Source organism: Haliotis cracherodii, unplaced genomic scaffold, assembly GCF_022045235.1.
Source record: "Haliotis cracherodii isolate W230 unplaced genomic scaffold, xgHalCrac1.p SCAF_2, whole genome shotgun sequence".
NCBI classification, from domain to species: domain Eukaryota; kingdom Metazoa; phylum Mollusca; class Gastropoda; order Lepetellida; family Haliotidae; genus Haliotis; species Haliotis cracherodii.
In genome coordinates, this window is record NW_027266275.1 from 32,110,027 (window position 1) to 32,126,818 (window position 16,792).

Consider the following 16,792-nt stretch of genomic DNA (forward strand, 5'->3'; position numbering starts at 1 on the left):
ACCCCCGAGCTTTCTCGGCTCTGCTGGCCATATTCCGCGATAGAAGTTTCTGCTCTAGTGACCACACCGCGGAGGTTGACTTATCACATGACCTGACGTTCATAAGCGTATGAACGACACAATATGACGTTCATACGTTTTTTTACGAGACTGTATTCTTGAAATGACGCATACACTGACGGACTACTTCCACATTCCTGGTAAAACCCCTGGTAATTCCCTGGCACGAGTAAATACAGAACGGTTGTTTCGGATCAGGAACTCTTTGTTCTGGTGGGTTATTATATCTCTTGCACCAATTTATCTTTAGCTCACAAGGAATTCGTCATATAGTAAGGTTAAAGCTTCATAAATATGTTTGGCCATAATTCTGGTAAACTACTGATGTAACATAGCTGTCCAGCCAAGAATCAGTCTACCGCCTCTACAGTCACACATGCCTGGCGAGGATGCTGGACAAACAAATCAAGTTAATTACCTTGTTTGTCCGAGCGGTATTGAAGACAATAAAAGGTGGTATAAATTATCATCTTGTTCTTGACAGGCGTTTTACTCGTCAAGTACACAGAGTTGCTCCCTGACCACTCATTGGAGAAAGACATAATAACCCATCATGTGTCACTGTCCAGTGTTGTGTAAACGTGCAGGCACTACATGGTCAGAGGATTACAAGTGACAGAAAATTAATGGGGTTGAGTAAAGTCCACTGCACAGTAGGTATCAGCAAGCAGTTAACGTATTCCATGGGGTAAACGCTAAGCTGCGCGGTCCAAAAGGGCAAGGCTCGATTGGCCCTTAAATTCAGAGACTTACGGCAGAACGACACAGACAACTTGAGAGAGCAGAGAACTTGGCTAGACCAACAGGCAATATCACTAGCAGCACACAGTGAGACGGTCCTGGGTGAGCTAGAGCCAGAGCCACTTGTAATTTCTGTAATAAACCTTTATTCCTGAACTCCGAAACGTGTTGTGTTACACGGAGCCTAGTTTTTATTTTCACTGATCTGAGTCTGAAAACCATAGTGAGTTGTCTGCAGAGACACATAATGTTTCATGTTTGGTGTACTAATGACGTCATCGCATATAAAGATAAACAATAATGTATTCTATCATCTGTTCCCTCGTGCATTACCCAAAGTTTATATCGTTTCACGTCAACGAAAAGGGAAAAATACATACATTACAGGAATAGTCACATTTGTCATACCTACGTTATTCAAGTCACGTCTTAGTCATTATGCTAACGCTCCGCTCAATTTATCAAGACAACTGGAGACCCATATTGTGAACGTTCTCGACTAGCCTCAGTTAGCCCAACCTTATACATTTTGTGTGTGGAGTAATTCCGTACAGAGGGATCCTCTTATTCTATGATGTGTTTGTGTAAGCAGTGTATATATTGATTTACTTCTATTGGCTCCGTTCCACAAAGCGGCCTTAGATGGTCATAACTCCCTTAACTTTGCCTTACAATAGTCAAAGCAGCAGGGTCGCTTTGTGGAATGGGCCTAGGTCCTAGTATGCCCACGTGACGAAAATGGTCGGGATGGTACAACACGTGAATCATCGTTCCAACTTAACATTAATAGATTGCAGCATCAAAGAAATAAGGAGCAGTATACTCAATGTGCGAACAGGACGCTATCGCTCTGTGAAATCGCAAGGCATTTTGATATCATCACTATATAATGCTTCTATAATGAGGTAGAGCAAAGTAGTCACACTGAGATTGTTGCAATATGGGATAATGTGTACATTAGATACTTACTATTGGACACTATATTCTAGATTGGACTCCTCGTGGTTTAATGCAACATATTGAAACACAAATTCACGCATGAGTGCATGTATAATGTAGATGTACATTGATAATAAATATACGAGTAACATATTACGTATGTTTCTAACCAGAAGGGATAGATGGGGTCGCCTTGTGGTTGGTTGGTTGGTTTGTTGTTTAACGCCGCACTCAGCAATATTCCAGCTATATGACGGCGGTCTGTAAATATTCCAGTCTGGACCAGACAATCCAGTGACTGATATCATGAGCATCAATCCACGCAATTGGGATCGATGACATGCATCAACCAAGTCAGCGAGCCTGACCACCCGGTCCCGTTAATCGCCTTTTACGACAAGCATAGTTGCCTTTTACGGCAAGCATGGGTTGCTGAAGACCTATTCTACCCCGGAATCTTAACGGGTCCGCCTTGTGGTTAAAGCGTTCGTTCACCGAAGGCCCGGGTTCGATTACCCACGTGGGTACAATATGTAAAGCCCATTTCCGTGATATTGCTGGAATATTGCTAAAAGCGTCGTCAAAACAACTCACTCACTCTAACCAGAAGGGGAACTTTTCAGGTTTTTTTTTAGTATTTGTCTTCGATAATTCACTGATATATAATGTGATCTTCGACATTAAGTGTTGTTCCTTATATGAAGTGAAGACAATTTATAAACAGGTTCTTGTCGACAAATAATGATTTCGTTGTATTCACCCTTGATCTACGTAATTTACCTCGTACAAATGAAATAAGAACCTATATATCTTCATTCACTCCGATAAGCTATTTGTTTGTGATAAGCAAGGAAACATGTCAAATGAACTGAATGTGTATCATGGATTAACAGAAATATTAGACACGTTAAGCCAAAGAGTGAATATCTTGCCTTGTTTCATTTTAAGTTTTTCTCACCTAAATTGCAGGCAATAATTTCGTTTAAAGCACAATGCAATGATCGTCACTTGTGCTTTGTCTACAAAAGATTAACTAAAAGGTGTTTGCATTACATGAATGATTTCACAGAGGATCCTTCCCCACCTTTTCCTGCTCAAATATATGTACCATGAACCGTTTATTTTACCGCATTAGGTGATGTAACCACTAGACGTGTACATTCATAATTATCTTCGAATATTAATGTTGTCTGAGGGGGTAAAACGTTGTCCTTTGCCTCTAGCTATCCTTAAAAGCACTTCCGTGTTTAGGAAATGACATGTACAGTTCAGTAGTTACACTTAAAACAGAAGTGTCCACGCCTCCATCTCCCTTCAGATCTTGTATACTAAGTTTCGACATATTCCAATAAGAAAACTCAGGTTATTAAGTAAACGAGGTTTTCGACACCCAATTCACAGAGATTGACTTTGATCTTCCATTTCACCCAAGCTTACGTGAGAACATTTTGTAATTTATCGCAAACTTATCATGTGTAGCAATTATGCAGTTTACATCTCACACTGAAAATACTTCCAAAATGAAACTCTTTACGAGTCAGTTTTTAGTGAATACGCTAAATAGGTACATTGATAGGTACACTGATAATTGACATAACCATCCCATATGACCGGAATTGAATTAGTCATTTACCGACTGTCAAAGTTACAGGAAAATGCTTTGATTGTTTTATAAACTAAGCTTTTACAACGCCCATTTCACACTGAATGACATAGACCTTCGTTGACATCCAATGTGTAAGTTTTCCCTCAGGGGTATATAGAAGGCATGTAAGATATGAATTATAAAGACACCTGCTCCCAAGTGCGTGGTTGCCAAATGTTTCTCTACGATGAATATAATGTGTGACATCATATAAGAATCATACCATCATTTATTATACAGGCATCATATATTTTTAAACAACAAGAAAACAGGCGTGAAAGCCGTTTCTCAACTTGTACTGTTGTGAAGGCACAGGCATGGATAGGTATCTTTTTACGGCGTGTAGGCTTCAAGCATGTGTATTTTCGAATGCTTTGTCGCGAGACAATAAACGTGTATATGCTAAAATGCAATTGAAAACTACTTTCCGACAATAGTTTTCAATTTTCGAACCTGGTTGGTAACCGCATACATTTCACATAAACGACAAAAGATACATTTTCGCAAACCATGCTTTTAGTGTTGAAACTAAACACATATTATTGACGTCTGCAACAAACTTTATTTCCGTAATGTTTACAATTCCATGTGACATCATGTAGTGTTCAGCAGAAGTTCGTGTAATGTTCATTAGTTGTTAGGTGAATAGTGTCGTTAACCGGAAGTCTTGTTATGTCTTGTACCTTGTTTTCACTTGTCGAGCTGGAAGTGCGTCGTTTGGTGTCTTTGTTCGTCGTATTGATGCCCTAGTCTAGTTTTTCGTCCAATATCGCGTATTGTCCAAATAATGAATAAATAGAACCTAAACACTATACATGCCATTTCTGGTGTCCCCCGCCGTGATATTGCTGGAATATTGCTAAAAGCAGTTTAAAACCATACTCACTATACATACCTCCTCCGTCAATACGATTGCTCCTGCACCCTCTCCATGTTGAAGGTATCGTTGTCGTCTTAATCTTCTACATCCTCATCCTCGCCATCGGCATCTACGCAGGGCAGAGAACCACCCAATCAAATAGCGCAGATGAAATCTTTTTAGCCAATCGACAGATGGGATTCCTGGTATCTTTGTTTTCTTTGACAGGTGGGTTAAGGTCTAATTTGAATGTTATTATTGTTATTATGAACGTACGTTAGGTAGCAAGTACACAAAAAGAACATATGGTAGACTACCACAATTTATGACTTTTGAAATAGTCACATTTGCCACGAATGTGACTATGTTGGTATCTTCTTCGTTACTTATTCTTGAGTTTTGACGACTTCACTACTAAACGTGGCCATCAAACTAATATATCGTATGTAACCCGACCAGTTTCAAATGAAAACCTCTTGAAGAAACCTTCACCAGAACATCAGATGTCTCGTGCCCCTGATGGTAATTGTCATCTGTAGTTACGGAATACACTGCCTCAGTTGGGGATATAAATGAAAACTGTACCTAGCACCCTACGACAGTATGTTCTGATGTCCTTGTAACACAAGACAAAGTATTACTTTTACAGCAACCAACGTGGGTGGAGCATACGTAAACGGTACGGCTGAAATAGTTGCAACCAGTGGGGTTCTATGGGCTCAAGCACCAATTGGCTACTGCATCGGCCATTTTATAGGTATTTAAATTTCTCAAACCTGGTTCCTCATTTCAGAATACTACAGATACACTGTACTTCATGTAACCCTGTTTGGATGAGTTAAAATGCTTTTTATAATTATGGTCCCCAGGTTGGACTTCTTCTTTTTTAAACCACATTACCAGAGGATTAAAATTCAAATCGTCAACGCCAGAGAAAAACAGTCTTGAATAACAGTCTGAATATAATACTAAAATACATGGCTCTCCACCATGACTGTCAGCATATCTGGGATCATTGTCGTGGTTACCGTCTTCATCATCCTTCTCGCCATCAGGATCTATGCAGGATGAAGAAACACTCAATCAAATAATGCGAATGCAATCCTTTTAGTCAATCGATAGGGATTCAAGTAACTCTTTCCTTTAACATGTTTGATCGCCTTAAAGAATCTGTAAAATATGTGTGTTGTTTGATCATTGTGCAATTGCTCTGTTCAGTCGGACAATTCAAGTCAGGAAGAAGTTTTCTGTCGCCATCCAGAAAAACACATTCACGGCAGCTGTGAGGTAATCGTTGTCCTCATACATGATATGTAAATCTTAACCTTTGAGTTTTGTCACGTGTGTGGGTTGACCTCACACTGATCCTTACATGGGAGATCTCCTTGGTCAACGGAAGAGGAGGACGTTCAGTCCACAGGTATTGTTAGACTTTGCATGTGATGATAATCTATTTGAAAATGTTCCTGTAATGTATATATTACTTTCTTTGAGGCAGAAAAAAATTCCTTTCAGCTGCATTAAAAGGGACATAGGCTTCTAATGCGTGCATTTCCAAATCTTGAACGCGGATAATATAGTATGTGTGCAACGTCGAAAGATAATGATGCCTTTCGCCGCTGTTTGAGTGCAAAGTACTGGTAGTTCAATAATTTGGAAGGTTGAACGCACGATCGATCCGTGTGCTAAATGCAGTTTAAAACTGAAAAGTAAGAACAGTTTATGCAGCCAAATACTAGAGATGGACCGACTACTGCGAGAGGGCTGGACTAAAAATGTATTTGTTCCATCAAATATTGAAAATAATAATATTTGCCTCAGGTATAATTTCCACGAAGTAAACTGCTTACTGATTGTTACTAAAGTGATGCCCATAAATCTGCTTCAAGTGTACCAAAATACAAGAATTCAGTACAAGAAAAATGTAATATTTGTTTGTTTGTTGTTTTAGACCACACTAGCAGTATTCCAGTTATATGACGGCGGTCTGTAAATAATCGAGTCTGGACCAGACAATCCAGTGACTGACATCACGCGCACCGATCTATGCAATTGGGATACGATTACATGCAACAACCAATTAAGCGACCTTGACCACCCGATCCCGTTAGACGCCTCTGACGTAAAATGTTGGGATTTCGGGTTAGAATAGATCCCAAGCAACCTAAGAGGCGACAAAACTGGATTGGGTAACATGACTGATTGGTTGTCATACCCAGATGTTGTAGATCATTGCTTGTAATATCAATCAATGGGTTGTCTGGTCAAGCGTAAAATAACAAAAACAAGAAAACTAGTGTTAAATGATATGGACGCAAATTGATTTTTTCCCATCATAACTATATTTTGATATGGAAAAACATTTCGAAAAACATTCTATCCCTAACAAAAAACCCTACCCTCCTCCAAATCCACCCCTCCAGTATGGGGAATTGTATGTCCGTGACCGAGAATAAGTTTGAAATATCTTCTTACCTTGTGAGTCATGCATCACCGTTACACGGTGTATTACATTTCATTTTAATAAAAATGCTCATGATATATTTTTTGTAACTACGTGACAAATTTTATTTTACATTCCACCGTTAATGTTTGTTAACGCATAGTATTACCCGTTATTCGTTGAAGGTTCTCCGCCATGGCTGTCAACATACCTGGTATCGTTGTCGTCGTAATCTTCTACATCCTCATCCTCGCCATCGGCATCTACGCAGGACGGAGAACCACCAAATCAAAAAGCGCAGATGAAATCTTTTTAGCCAATCGACAGATGGGATTCCTCGTATCTTTGTTTTCTTTAACAGGTATGAAATCGGCAAGGCAAACATACAGCCAGTTTACAAAGATAATCTTATTACCATACGAGGGCTGGTCAAAAGATCTTAGTCTAACAAAGAAAACCAACAATTGTGAGAGTGTTTTTTATTATATTTTTCAACATAATTTTCAATACACTTCTCATATCGATAGTGAAGTTTTTCAATTCCAGTCAGGAAGAAATTTCCTGACGCCATCCTGAAAAACACATTCACTGCAGCTGTGAGGTAATCATTGTCCTCATAGCGCTTTCCACGAAGGTGTTCTTTCAGTTTAGGAAACAGGTGGAAAAATCACTTGGTGCCAGGTCTGGTTAGTATGTAGGTTGAGGAAGCTCCTCGAACCAACAATGTCGTACAGCAGCCCTTGCAAGTCGAGAGGTGTGAGAAGAGGCGTTATCATGAAGAAAGAGCAGGCCAGCAGTCAGCACTTCTTTGATAGAATCTCTCAGGCGATGAAGCAAATCAATATAGTTAGTTAGTCTTTTGACTACTTTGACTGGTTCACTTTTTTAAAACAATTTTCACCAGCCCTCGTATCTAACAACTATTGAAATAGATTGTGAAGAGTGAGACTGACGGTCAGGTGTAGAAGCAAATATAGTTCTGCGAATTGGCACCATCTCTTCTTCAACTATATGCTTCTATACATTTTATGGGGGCGGTCGGGTAGCCTAGTGGTTAAAGCGTTCGCTCGTCACACCGAAGATCCGGGTTCGATTCCCGACATGGGTACAATGTGTGAAACCCATTTGTGGTGTCCCCCGCCGTGATATTGCTGGAATATTGCTAAAAGCGGCGTAAAACCATACTCACTCACTCACTATACATTTTATGACCTCGTCTCTACTTTAAGCGGTCACGTAAGTTGTATCTCGCGCAAATGTGACGTGACGTCAGGTAGCCAGTTCACAGCACAAAGAGAGCACATGATACCCCTGACAACCAACTACAGAAATAATTAGTGCAAATAGCTAGAGGCAAATATAGTTCTGCTGATCGTTCCATTGACACGGACTTTTTGAAAGTCATAGTTTGTTATGACACGCTGATCTGAAAAATCTGCTAGTTATTGGCACATTCTCTATATACGTATATATATTTATGTTATCACCTCTTCATTCCTTTAAGTCGTGGGACAAGTGGTGTCTCGAGCAAACGCTCTGGAGTTATTGTGACCTATTTGAAATTCACATTCACAACACACTTTCACTGTCTAATGTCCGTCATGGTAATTGTCATGTGGAAACATTGAAGAAACCGTCACGTCAAGATGCGTTGGGCCCTATAAGTAAATTCGTTCAGGTGAATTTGTAGGTCAATGTATTACTTTATTTATTACAAAATATTGTTGGTTTTACAGCAACCAACGTTGGAGGAGCTTATGTAAACGGTACGGCTGAAATAGTCGCCTCCAGCGGAGTTCTGTGGGCACAGGCGCCAATTGGCTACTGCATCGGTCTTTTTATTGGTAATTAAGATTTTCCACAAACCATCAAAACTCCTTGCCGAGGCTATTTAATGTTTTCAACCTTCAGATGTACGAACATGATGAATGCTCCCCATCTATTTGGTTCTGACGTTTCTACCGTAAATACCATCAAAATATGACTTCCTCTTATGCCCAATCCATAACGAATAATTCACTGGAATGTAAGCATTCATGAAATCAATAAGCCCCAAACTGTTCAGTTGGGTTTAACGCCGTTTTGGAACAGTATTCACTTATGCCATCATGATGTAAAAGGTGAGGTGAAATGGGGTTTAACGTCGCGTCCAAGATTATTGCACTTATATAGCGACGTGCATGCACGTGTGTGTGTGTGTGTGTGTGTGTGTGTGTGTGTGGCTGCTTGTACTAATGCGGACTGATGCCGATTTAATATGCCAGCATACTGAGATACCATGCCACATGAATACCCCACTCAGACACACTTTACTGACTCCGAGCCGACCAGTTTTAGTCCTTTAATGCCGAGCGCCAGAGAAGGTAACACCAAGTACCATCTTTTTACGTATTTTGGTATGACGCGGCCGGGGATCGAACCCCGGACCTTCCGCTCCCTGGGCGAACGCAAGTCTGCACAGCAAATTCCGGCGCCTTTGACAACTGAGAAATCCGTTTAACCAGTTTAAATTCCCTGGTTAAGATGACGAAGGCTTTACACTGCATTAAACCGTAAGTGTTGGTGTGATATACCTACTCGCATAGACCTCTTCAACGAGTTCAAACATGATGGAAGCGAAAAACGCATACCAACATTTAAATCTATTGAAAATGACGTCAATATGGCCAAATGGCACTTTTTGTTAACAGAAAGCTGTCCTTTAATTCTTTGATCCCTCTTCGCCTAGGCGGATGGTTCTACGGTCCAAAGATGCGACGAGCTGGATACGTTACAATGTACGATCCCTTCCAGGAGAAATATGGGGCCAAGGCAGGGGCTCTCATGTGTATCCCTGAATTCGTGGGGGACATCTTCTGGACGGCAGCAATTCTTTCGGCTCTAGGTATAGTTTACAGGTTGCCCACACTGAGTCCATGTCATGGTTACTTAATGGGAGAATGGAAGCTGCTTCACCTCACAGTCAGTCATATTCCAGCTAGCCACTTTCGATGGCCTTTACATAATCGAGTCCTAGCTATGCTAACCAGTGATTGACAGCATAAAAAAACTCCATGGGAACGGTGATGCAAAATAAGCCAGTTATCACATAATAAACATCTTAAATTAAGATGCTAAGCTTTTTATGTTTAGTGCTAAAATATTTTCATCAGACTTTTGTTATGACCAGGGTCAACTATGTCAATTATCATGGATCTGGACAAGACCACGTCTATTGTTGTATCCGCCTGCATTGCTGTCATCTATACATTCCTGGGTGGTCTGCGTTCCGTTGCTTATACCGATGTTGTCCAGCTCGCCTTTATTGGGATAGGGCTGGTAAGGATATTAAACGAATTATTCTCAAAGTATGACCTTATGCTAGGCGTACATTTTTCTCGTCCTGCAGTATTATTTACGACCCGGGAAGATCCGGGTAAGAATTGGTCTTCAGCAACCCATGCTTGTCGTAGGAGGCGACTAACGGGGTCGGGTGGTCAGGCTCGCTAAGTACGATGATGCATGTCATCGTATCCCAAATGTGTGTGGGTCGATGCTCATGATATCAATAACTGGATTATCTGGTCCAGACTCGATTATTGACAGACCGCCGTCATATAGCTGGAATATTGCGGCGGTAAACAACATAAAAACAAACAAGTAATATTTACATTTTGTTCAATCAATGTCGTAAGAACAGCTTTTCCACTGGACGAGAGGTCGGTCACATGACCGCGAAATTGTCGTTCATAAGTGTATGAACGACTCAGTTTGACGTTCATACGTTTTTTTCACGTGACCGTGTTCTTGAAATGACGTAAACACTGACGGACTACATCCACATTTCTGGGGAAAACCCTGGGAATTCCCTAGCACGAATACAGACAGAAGCGTTCTTTCTGATCATTTAGACCAATTAATCTTGAACTCAGTATTTCAGTATACATTGAAAAATGTCAGAGAGTTTGACGTTCGTAACAGTTTGGCCCTCACTCTATGAAGGTTCATACTCCAATAAACTCACACAAAGTGAAAGACAATTCTTAAATGGTGTGTCCTCAATATCTAACGCTCAGGCTGTCTGTTGTACCAACATATTTTTGTTTTCATTTTAAAAGTTTTAAATCAAATTATAATTATATTTAATTACCCTGCCTTGTACCCGGCATTAAGGGGATAAAACAAGGACTTAAAACAAGGACACACGCGATGGTAAACCCCATTTCGCCTCACTTCTTCATTTTGGTGATCATAATTTGTATAATACATGTATGATACTTTATACAGGTCATTGCGTTTCCGTTTGCCTTGCAACACACTGCAGTGGACCTGAATGAACTTGGAAGTAAATGGGTAGGACAGGTGCCCGTCAACAATATAGCCAACTACCTTGACCTGTACGGATTGCTCATAATGGGAGGGATACCGTGGCAGGTAACGAATGCTTCAAAAACAGAGCAATACTTTATAACCTTATCAAATTAGTTCAGTCAGTCTCACTCAAACCGAATCCAAATAATACTTCTCGTAACACACCGCCCTCTCTGAATCAGCATTCAAGGATAAGGATAGCACAACAATAGCAGTCACGACTTTCTCAATTCATGTAACTGCGAAAGCCTAATGATGCCACTTTGGTACCATATTTTTTTCAAATCAGAAATTCTCGTTATTTCTATAGATTATTTTCTCGTTACTTCGATTATTTTCTCGTTACTTCTATTATGTTCTCGTTATTTCAAATTTGTTTCAAACACCTCAAATTTCCATTATTTTCTCGTTAATACAAAACTAAATTTCGAGGTTTTTTTCTCGTATCATCGTTATTTCAAGTATTTTAAAAAAACCTCGAAATTTAGATTATTTTCTCGTTATTTCAACTTTATTTCAAAACCTCGAAATTTCGAGTTTGCTTTCGTTACTTCGATTATTTTCTCATTATTTCAATTATTTACTATACATTTCGATTATTTTTTCGTTATTTAAAAACTCGAAATTGCGAGTCTTTTTCCTCGTTTTTTCTATTATTTACTCGAAATTTCGAGTTTTTTTCTCGTTATTTCGATCATTTGGGCGTTTTGGTTGTGTAGTAGTTAAAACGTAAAACCATACTCACTCACTTACTACTTTGATTATTTTCTCGTTATTTCAAGTTTATTCCAAAACGTTCAAGTTTTATTTAAAAAAAATACAATTATGGTACCAAAGGGGCACCATTAGGCTTTCGTATATATCTAAGCAACTAACTTCACACAATAATGCGAATAATCAGCCCTTTTATCAGCGTGTGTTTTACGTACTGTTCCAGCTCTTTAATCAACGTGTGTTTAACGTACTGTTACAGCCCTTTTATCAGCGTGTGTTTAACGTACTGTTTCAGCCCTTTTATCAACGTGTGTTAAACGTACTGTTCCAGATCTTTAATCAACGTGTGTTTAACGTACTGTTTCAGATCTTTTATCAGCGTGTGTTTAACGTACTGTTACAACCCTTTTATCAACGTGTGTTTAACGTTCTGTTTCAGCCCTTTTATCAACGTGTGTTAAACGTACTGTTCCAGATCTTTTATCAACGTGTGTTTAACTTACTGTTCCAGATCTTTTATCAACGAGTGTTTAATGTTCTGTTTCAGCCCTTTTATCAACGAGTGTTGGCTTGTCGGACCCCTGAAATTGCTCGGAACTCCTTGATGATATCCGCCGTCTTGTGTCTGCTGTTCGCGGTACCTCCTGCCATCATCGGAGTGGCAGGGGCAGCGGCAGGTCAGAACTACGCACACAATGACAAACACGAACAGTAGCATAGAGTCAAAGATGGTCACTAAACAAAGAGCTCCATGGCTCAAACTTTGTGTGTTTTGGAAGGAAGATACATATTTAGGGAAGAGGTAGGCCAAACTATCCAAACACTGACAAACATGAACATTGGCTTTAAATCAATAATGATGGTTAGGAGATCATACGTACACGGTTCGTAATGCATTTGTATCAGTTTGTGTCTTGTTATACACTGTAGTCCAGATGTACATGATAAGGTAAGATAGATAACACTGTATTATCCCGAAGAAATTTGGGTTGTATCAGCACAAGGTCTCAGCATATTTATAAAAACACATGCAAATGAATTAGAACATCAAAAACGTTAATAACATTTAAAGTGGCGCTAGCGAATAAATGTTCAACATTTATTCAACTCAAAACTTATTATATAACCTGGTACTAGATGGTATGAATAAATCCGGCGTGAGTATATATATCATAACGGCCTTTATTGCCCATAGGGATAGCAATAACCGAGTTCATACTCATACAAATCGTATGTGCACTGGTGCAAATATCACTTCATGCGCATCAGTGTATTGTGTACGTCATCCCGACGGCAGTGTTACGTCGTCGGATTGTATGCTAGATACGTCATTATAACTGATGATAGTTGACGTCATTCGACAATTGTGGTTTTCGGAGACGGCAGGCGTGATCGGTGAACTTTTCTAAAGGGTAGCTTAAACGTATTAAGAAATATTAAAGAAACTATTACCCTCGTATGTGTGTCCCACTGATTTTACAAAACTCGTGTATGAATTCAAGTATTACCGCTCGGGAAGTACAAGAATTCTTACACTCGTTTCGTAAAATGTGTATGTCACATAATAATCTCTTTATATATGATTAACCCGTGAAGATTCGGGGTAGAATAGGTCTTCAGTAACCCATGCTTGTCTGTAAAGGCGACTATGCTTGTCGTTAGAGGCGACTGACGGGATCGGGTGGTCAGGCTCGCTGACTTGGTTGATGCATTTCATCGTATCCTGAAGGCGTCGATCGATGCTCATGATGTCATTCACTGGATTGTCTGGTCCACACTCGATTATTTACAGACCGCCATCATATAGCTGGAATATTGCTGAGTGCTGCGTTAAACAACAAACAAACAAATTATATACGAGTGCGTCTGGGTCAGACTTACCAGTGACTGAACTAATTAGCAACGTGCCTCGCCATAAAGGAACAAAGGCACTCGAATCTCTCAGCCTGAGCAATCATTTTTTCAGTTGTTTCTTACAACAAGCAATAGTTGTCGACGAGTTTGCAGGTTAAAGAAGGATAATTTATCTTGGCGCAAATGCTAACTGTTCAGCATATTTAAAGAGACAATAGCTTTGCGCCGTGTATGAGTGAGTGAGTATGGTTTTACGCCGCTTTTAGCTATATTCCAGCAACATCACGGCGGCGGACACCAGAAATGGGTTTCACACATTGTACCCATGTCGGGAATAGAACCCAGGTCTTCGGCGTGACAAGCTAACGCTTTACCCACATGATTGAGTGTTTATATCAATGACATTCTATCATGTTAAATATGATCCCCTTATCGACAATAGATTTAGATGAAATCTTTTAGTGAAAATATGTGTGTTTCTCCACACAGCCCATGTGGTGGAGGTAATGTCAGTGGCTCTATAATCAAGGTTTAATGTACAGTATCATCCTTCAGAAAAAACAAGGAAAGAAAGGCCCACATTATAAAGCCTGAATAAAATGGCCTTGCTTTGAAGCGAGGTTTCTACTTAATCTAAAACATATATGTACTGTTGCAAAATGACGTGTTTTGATTAATTAGCGCCCTCCTCAAGGGTGATAACCAAACTTACATCATGTGGGTCACGAATGTGATGAACCTTACGAGGCGATGCAAAACTGTAAATCGAGGCTCGCTCCCCATCCGACCTCGGCACGACCCACCGCAAAAACTACACCCTAGTTAAGTGATACAATATTGTTCTCTGTCTTCATTTGTTCCAGATTATATCCAGATTGTTTAAGCCCTCTTCAATATCTCAACACCATTCTTATAAAAAAAAGTCTTCAGCAACCTATGCTTGTCGAAAGAGGCGACTAACGGGATCGGGTGGTTAGGCTTGGTTGATACAGGTCATCGTATCCCAATTACGTAGATAGAAGATCCGGGGTAGAATAGGTCTTCAAAAAAACCCATGTTCGCCGTGAAAGGCGACCTTGCTTGCCGTAAGAGGTGACTAACGGGATCGGGTTGTCAGGCTCGCTGATTTGTTTGGAGCATGTCATTGATCCCAATTGCGTGGATCGATCATCATGATATCAGTCACTGGACTGTCTGGTCCTGACTCGATTATTTACAGACCGCCGTCATATAGCTGGAATATTACTGAGTGCGGCGTAAAACAACAAACCAACCAACCAACGTAGACAGATGCTCATTGATGTCAGTCACGGGATTGTCGATCCCGACTCGATTATTTACAGTGCACCTGGAATATTACTGAGTGTGGCGTTAAACATCAAACAACCAAAACAAATCATGTAAAAAATATTTCAGATTGGAATCAAACCGCGTACCCGAATGAGGTACCTCTGACCCCTGATCAGCTTCCATATATTCTGCCCCTGGTGCTCCAGTACATGTGTCCACTCCCCGTAGCTGTCATCGGTCTCGCTGCCATCTCTGCTGCTGCCATGTCATCTGCCGACTCCACCACTCTCTCCACTGCTTCCATTTTCGCCAACAACTGGTACAAGGGACTCTTCCGGACTCAGGTGAATATCAGGATGGAAACCATTTCCATGATCATAAGAAACATCTCCATTGTCCATTATACGATTCCGACGATATCACAAGCATGTGTTTATGAATCACTACTGTATCAAATAGTGTGAAAATAGTGTGTTCGAGAAAACCAAGTTTGTAGCAAAAATGAATTATAAAACGAAAAATGATCATGATACTGTAACCCCTCTGTTGCTACCTTACAGGCATCTGACAAGGAGCTGATATGGGTTCTACGGTTAACGGTGGTGGTAGCGGGAGGCCTTGGTACTGTTCTTGCTATTACCTCCACCACAGTTTACGGCCTCTATGTCATGTCTGGTGATCTCATGTACGTCATTCTCTTCCCCCAACTGACCTGCGTCCTCTTCGTGAAGATTTCCAACACCTATGGAAGTCTAGTCGGCTTCTTCCTCTCTATCGGTCTACGTCTTCTCTGTGGCGAGAATCTTTTACAAATGCCTGTTTTGATCCAATTACCGCTCTACAGCGAGGAAGAAGGGCAACTGTTTCCCTTCAGAACTTGCATCATGGCTGTCAGTTTCCTGGCAATTGTTCTGGTTTCATTTCTAACCGAGACAGCATTCAAGAGAGGATGGATAACAGAAAAGTACGATGTATTAAAATACTTCACTCAAAATGTAGAGACTCTCCGACTTCAAAAACTGAACAAGATAGATATTATCCGCCAGAATCAGGCTTTGATAGCTGATGGAAAATCAGACACAGACATCTTATGAAACATTCGTTGTAAGCAGAGTGCCTTAATGCTGTCTGGGAGAAGGTAACAGAACGTCATTGATCCGCGAAAACAGGTATCTTTTATAACACTCAAAACATATTGATTCATTGACATTATTGTGTCTGATTATTTAGACATCTTTCATTGTCCTTAAATTGCATTACAAATTGCTCTTGTAGGTACTGTTTTGTGAATATTTCATAGAAATACAATGTCTTCAAGTCCAATACATGAGCAATGCTGTTTTTAATTCAGCCATCGCCGGTGTTTTGCGTTGAAGTCATCTCCCTCTACAATAGACACATCACCAAACCCCTTCAAATCAGTTAATATGGATTCAAAACGCTAAATAATCGCAACAACACCCCCAGAAGGGCTCCTTTTACAGGAGATTTTATATCATTTAAATTGATATATTTATACCCCGGTACACACGTAGTAAAGCCAAGGTCGCTAACTCAAGTTTCGGCAAGAGTAGCAATGTCAAACTGCTTTATGAAAGATCCTGGCATACATGTATATTGATAAACACTGTAATGTTCTCAAAGAAACAGTCAATCACATATAGTTCCACGTGGCTGTATAGTCGGATACGTTACTTCCATGTTGACGGTCTAACTCTGCCCGGATGTATCTGATTCACATATGAGAGATGCGGTTTCATTGGTGGTCTCCTGAAGTCAGGCACATCCCGTTCCTCTTCTACATGCTTACCGGGTGCAAGGGTGGCCCAGTCGTCTAAGGCACGTCGATTCGCTGTGCAGAGTTGCTGTCCTTTGGGCACGACAGAAACCTATGAGT

At 40.3% G+C, this 16,792-nt stretch overlaps 1 protein-coding gene across 1 annotated transcript; it reads left to right on the plus strand.

Moving 5' to 3' along the window:
* Window positions 1-6,882: 6,882 nt before the first annotated feature.
* On the plus strand, window positions 6,883-15,989 carry LOC139467988 (high affinity choline transporter 1-like). Its single transcript, XM_071249621.1, has 8 exons — window positions 6,883-7,048; window positions 8,424-8,531; window positions 9,416-9,571; window positions 9,857-10,005; window positions 10,954-11,100; window positions 12,299-12,428; window positions 15,022-15,239; window positions 15,456-15,989. The coding sequence occupies exons 1-8, from the start codon at window positions 6,883-6,885 to the stop codon at window positions 15,987-15,989; spliced, it is 1,608 nt and encodes a 535-aa protein (XP_071105722.1).
* The last annotated feature ends 803 nt before the right edge of the window (window positions 15,990-16,792 follow it).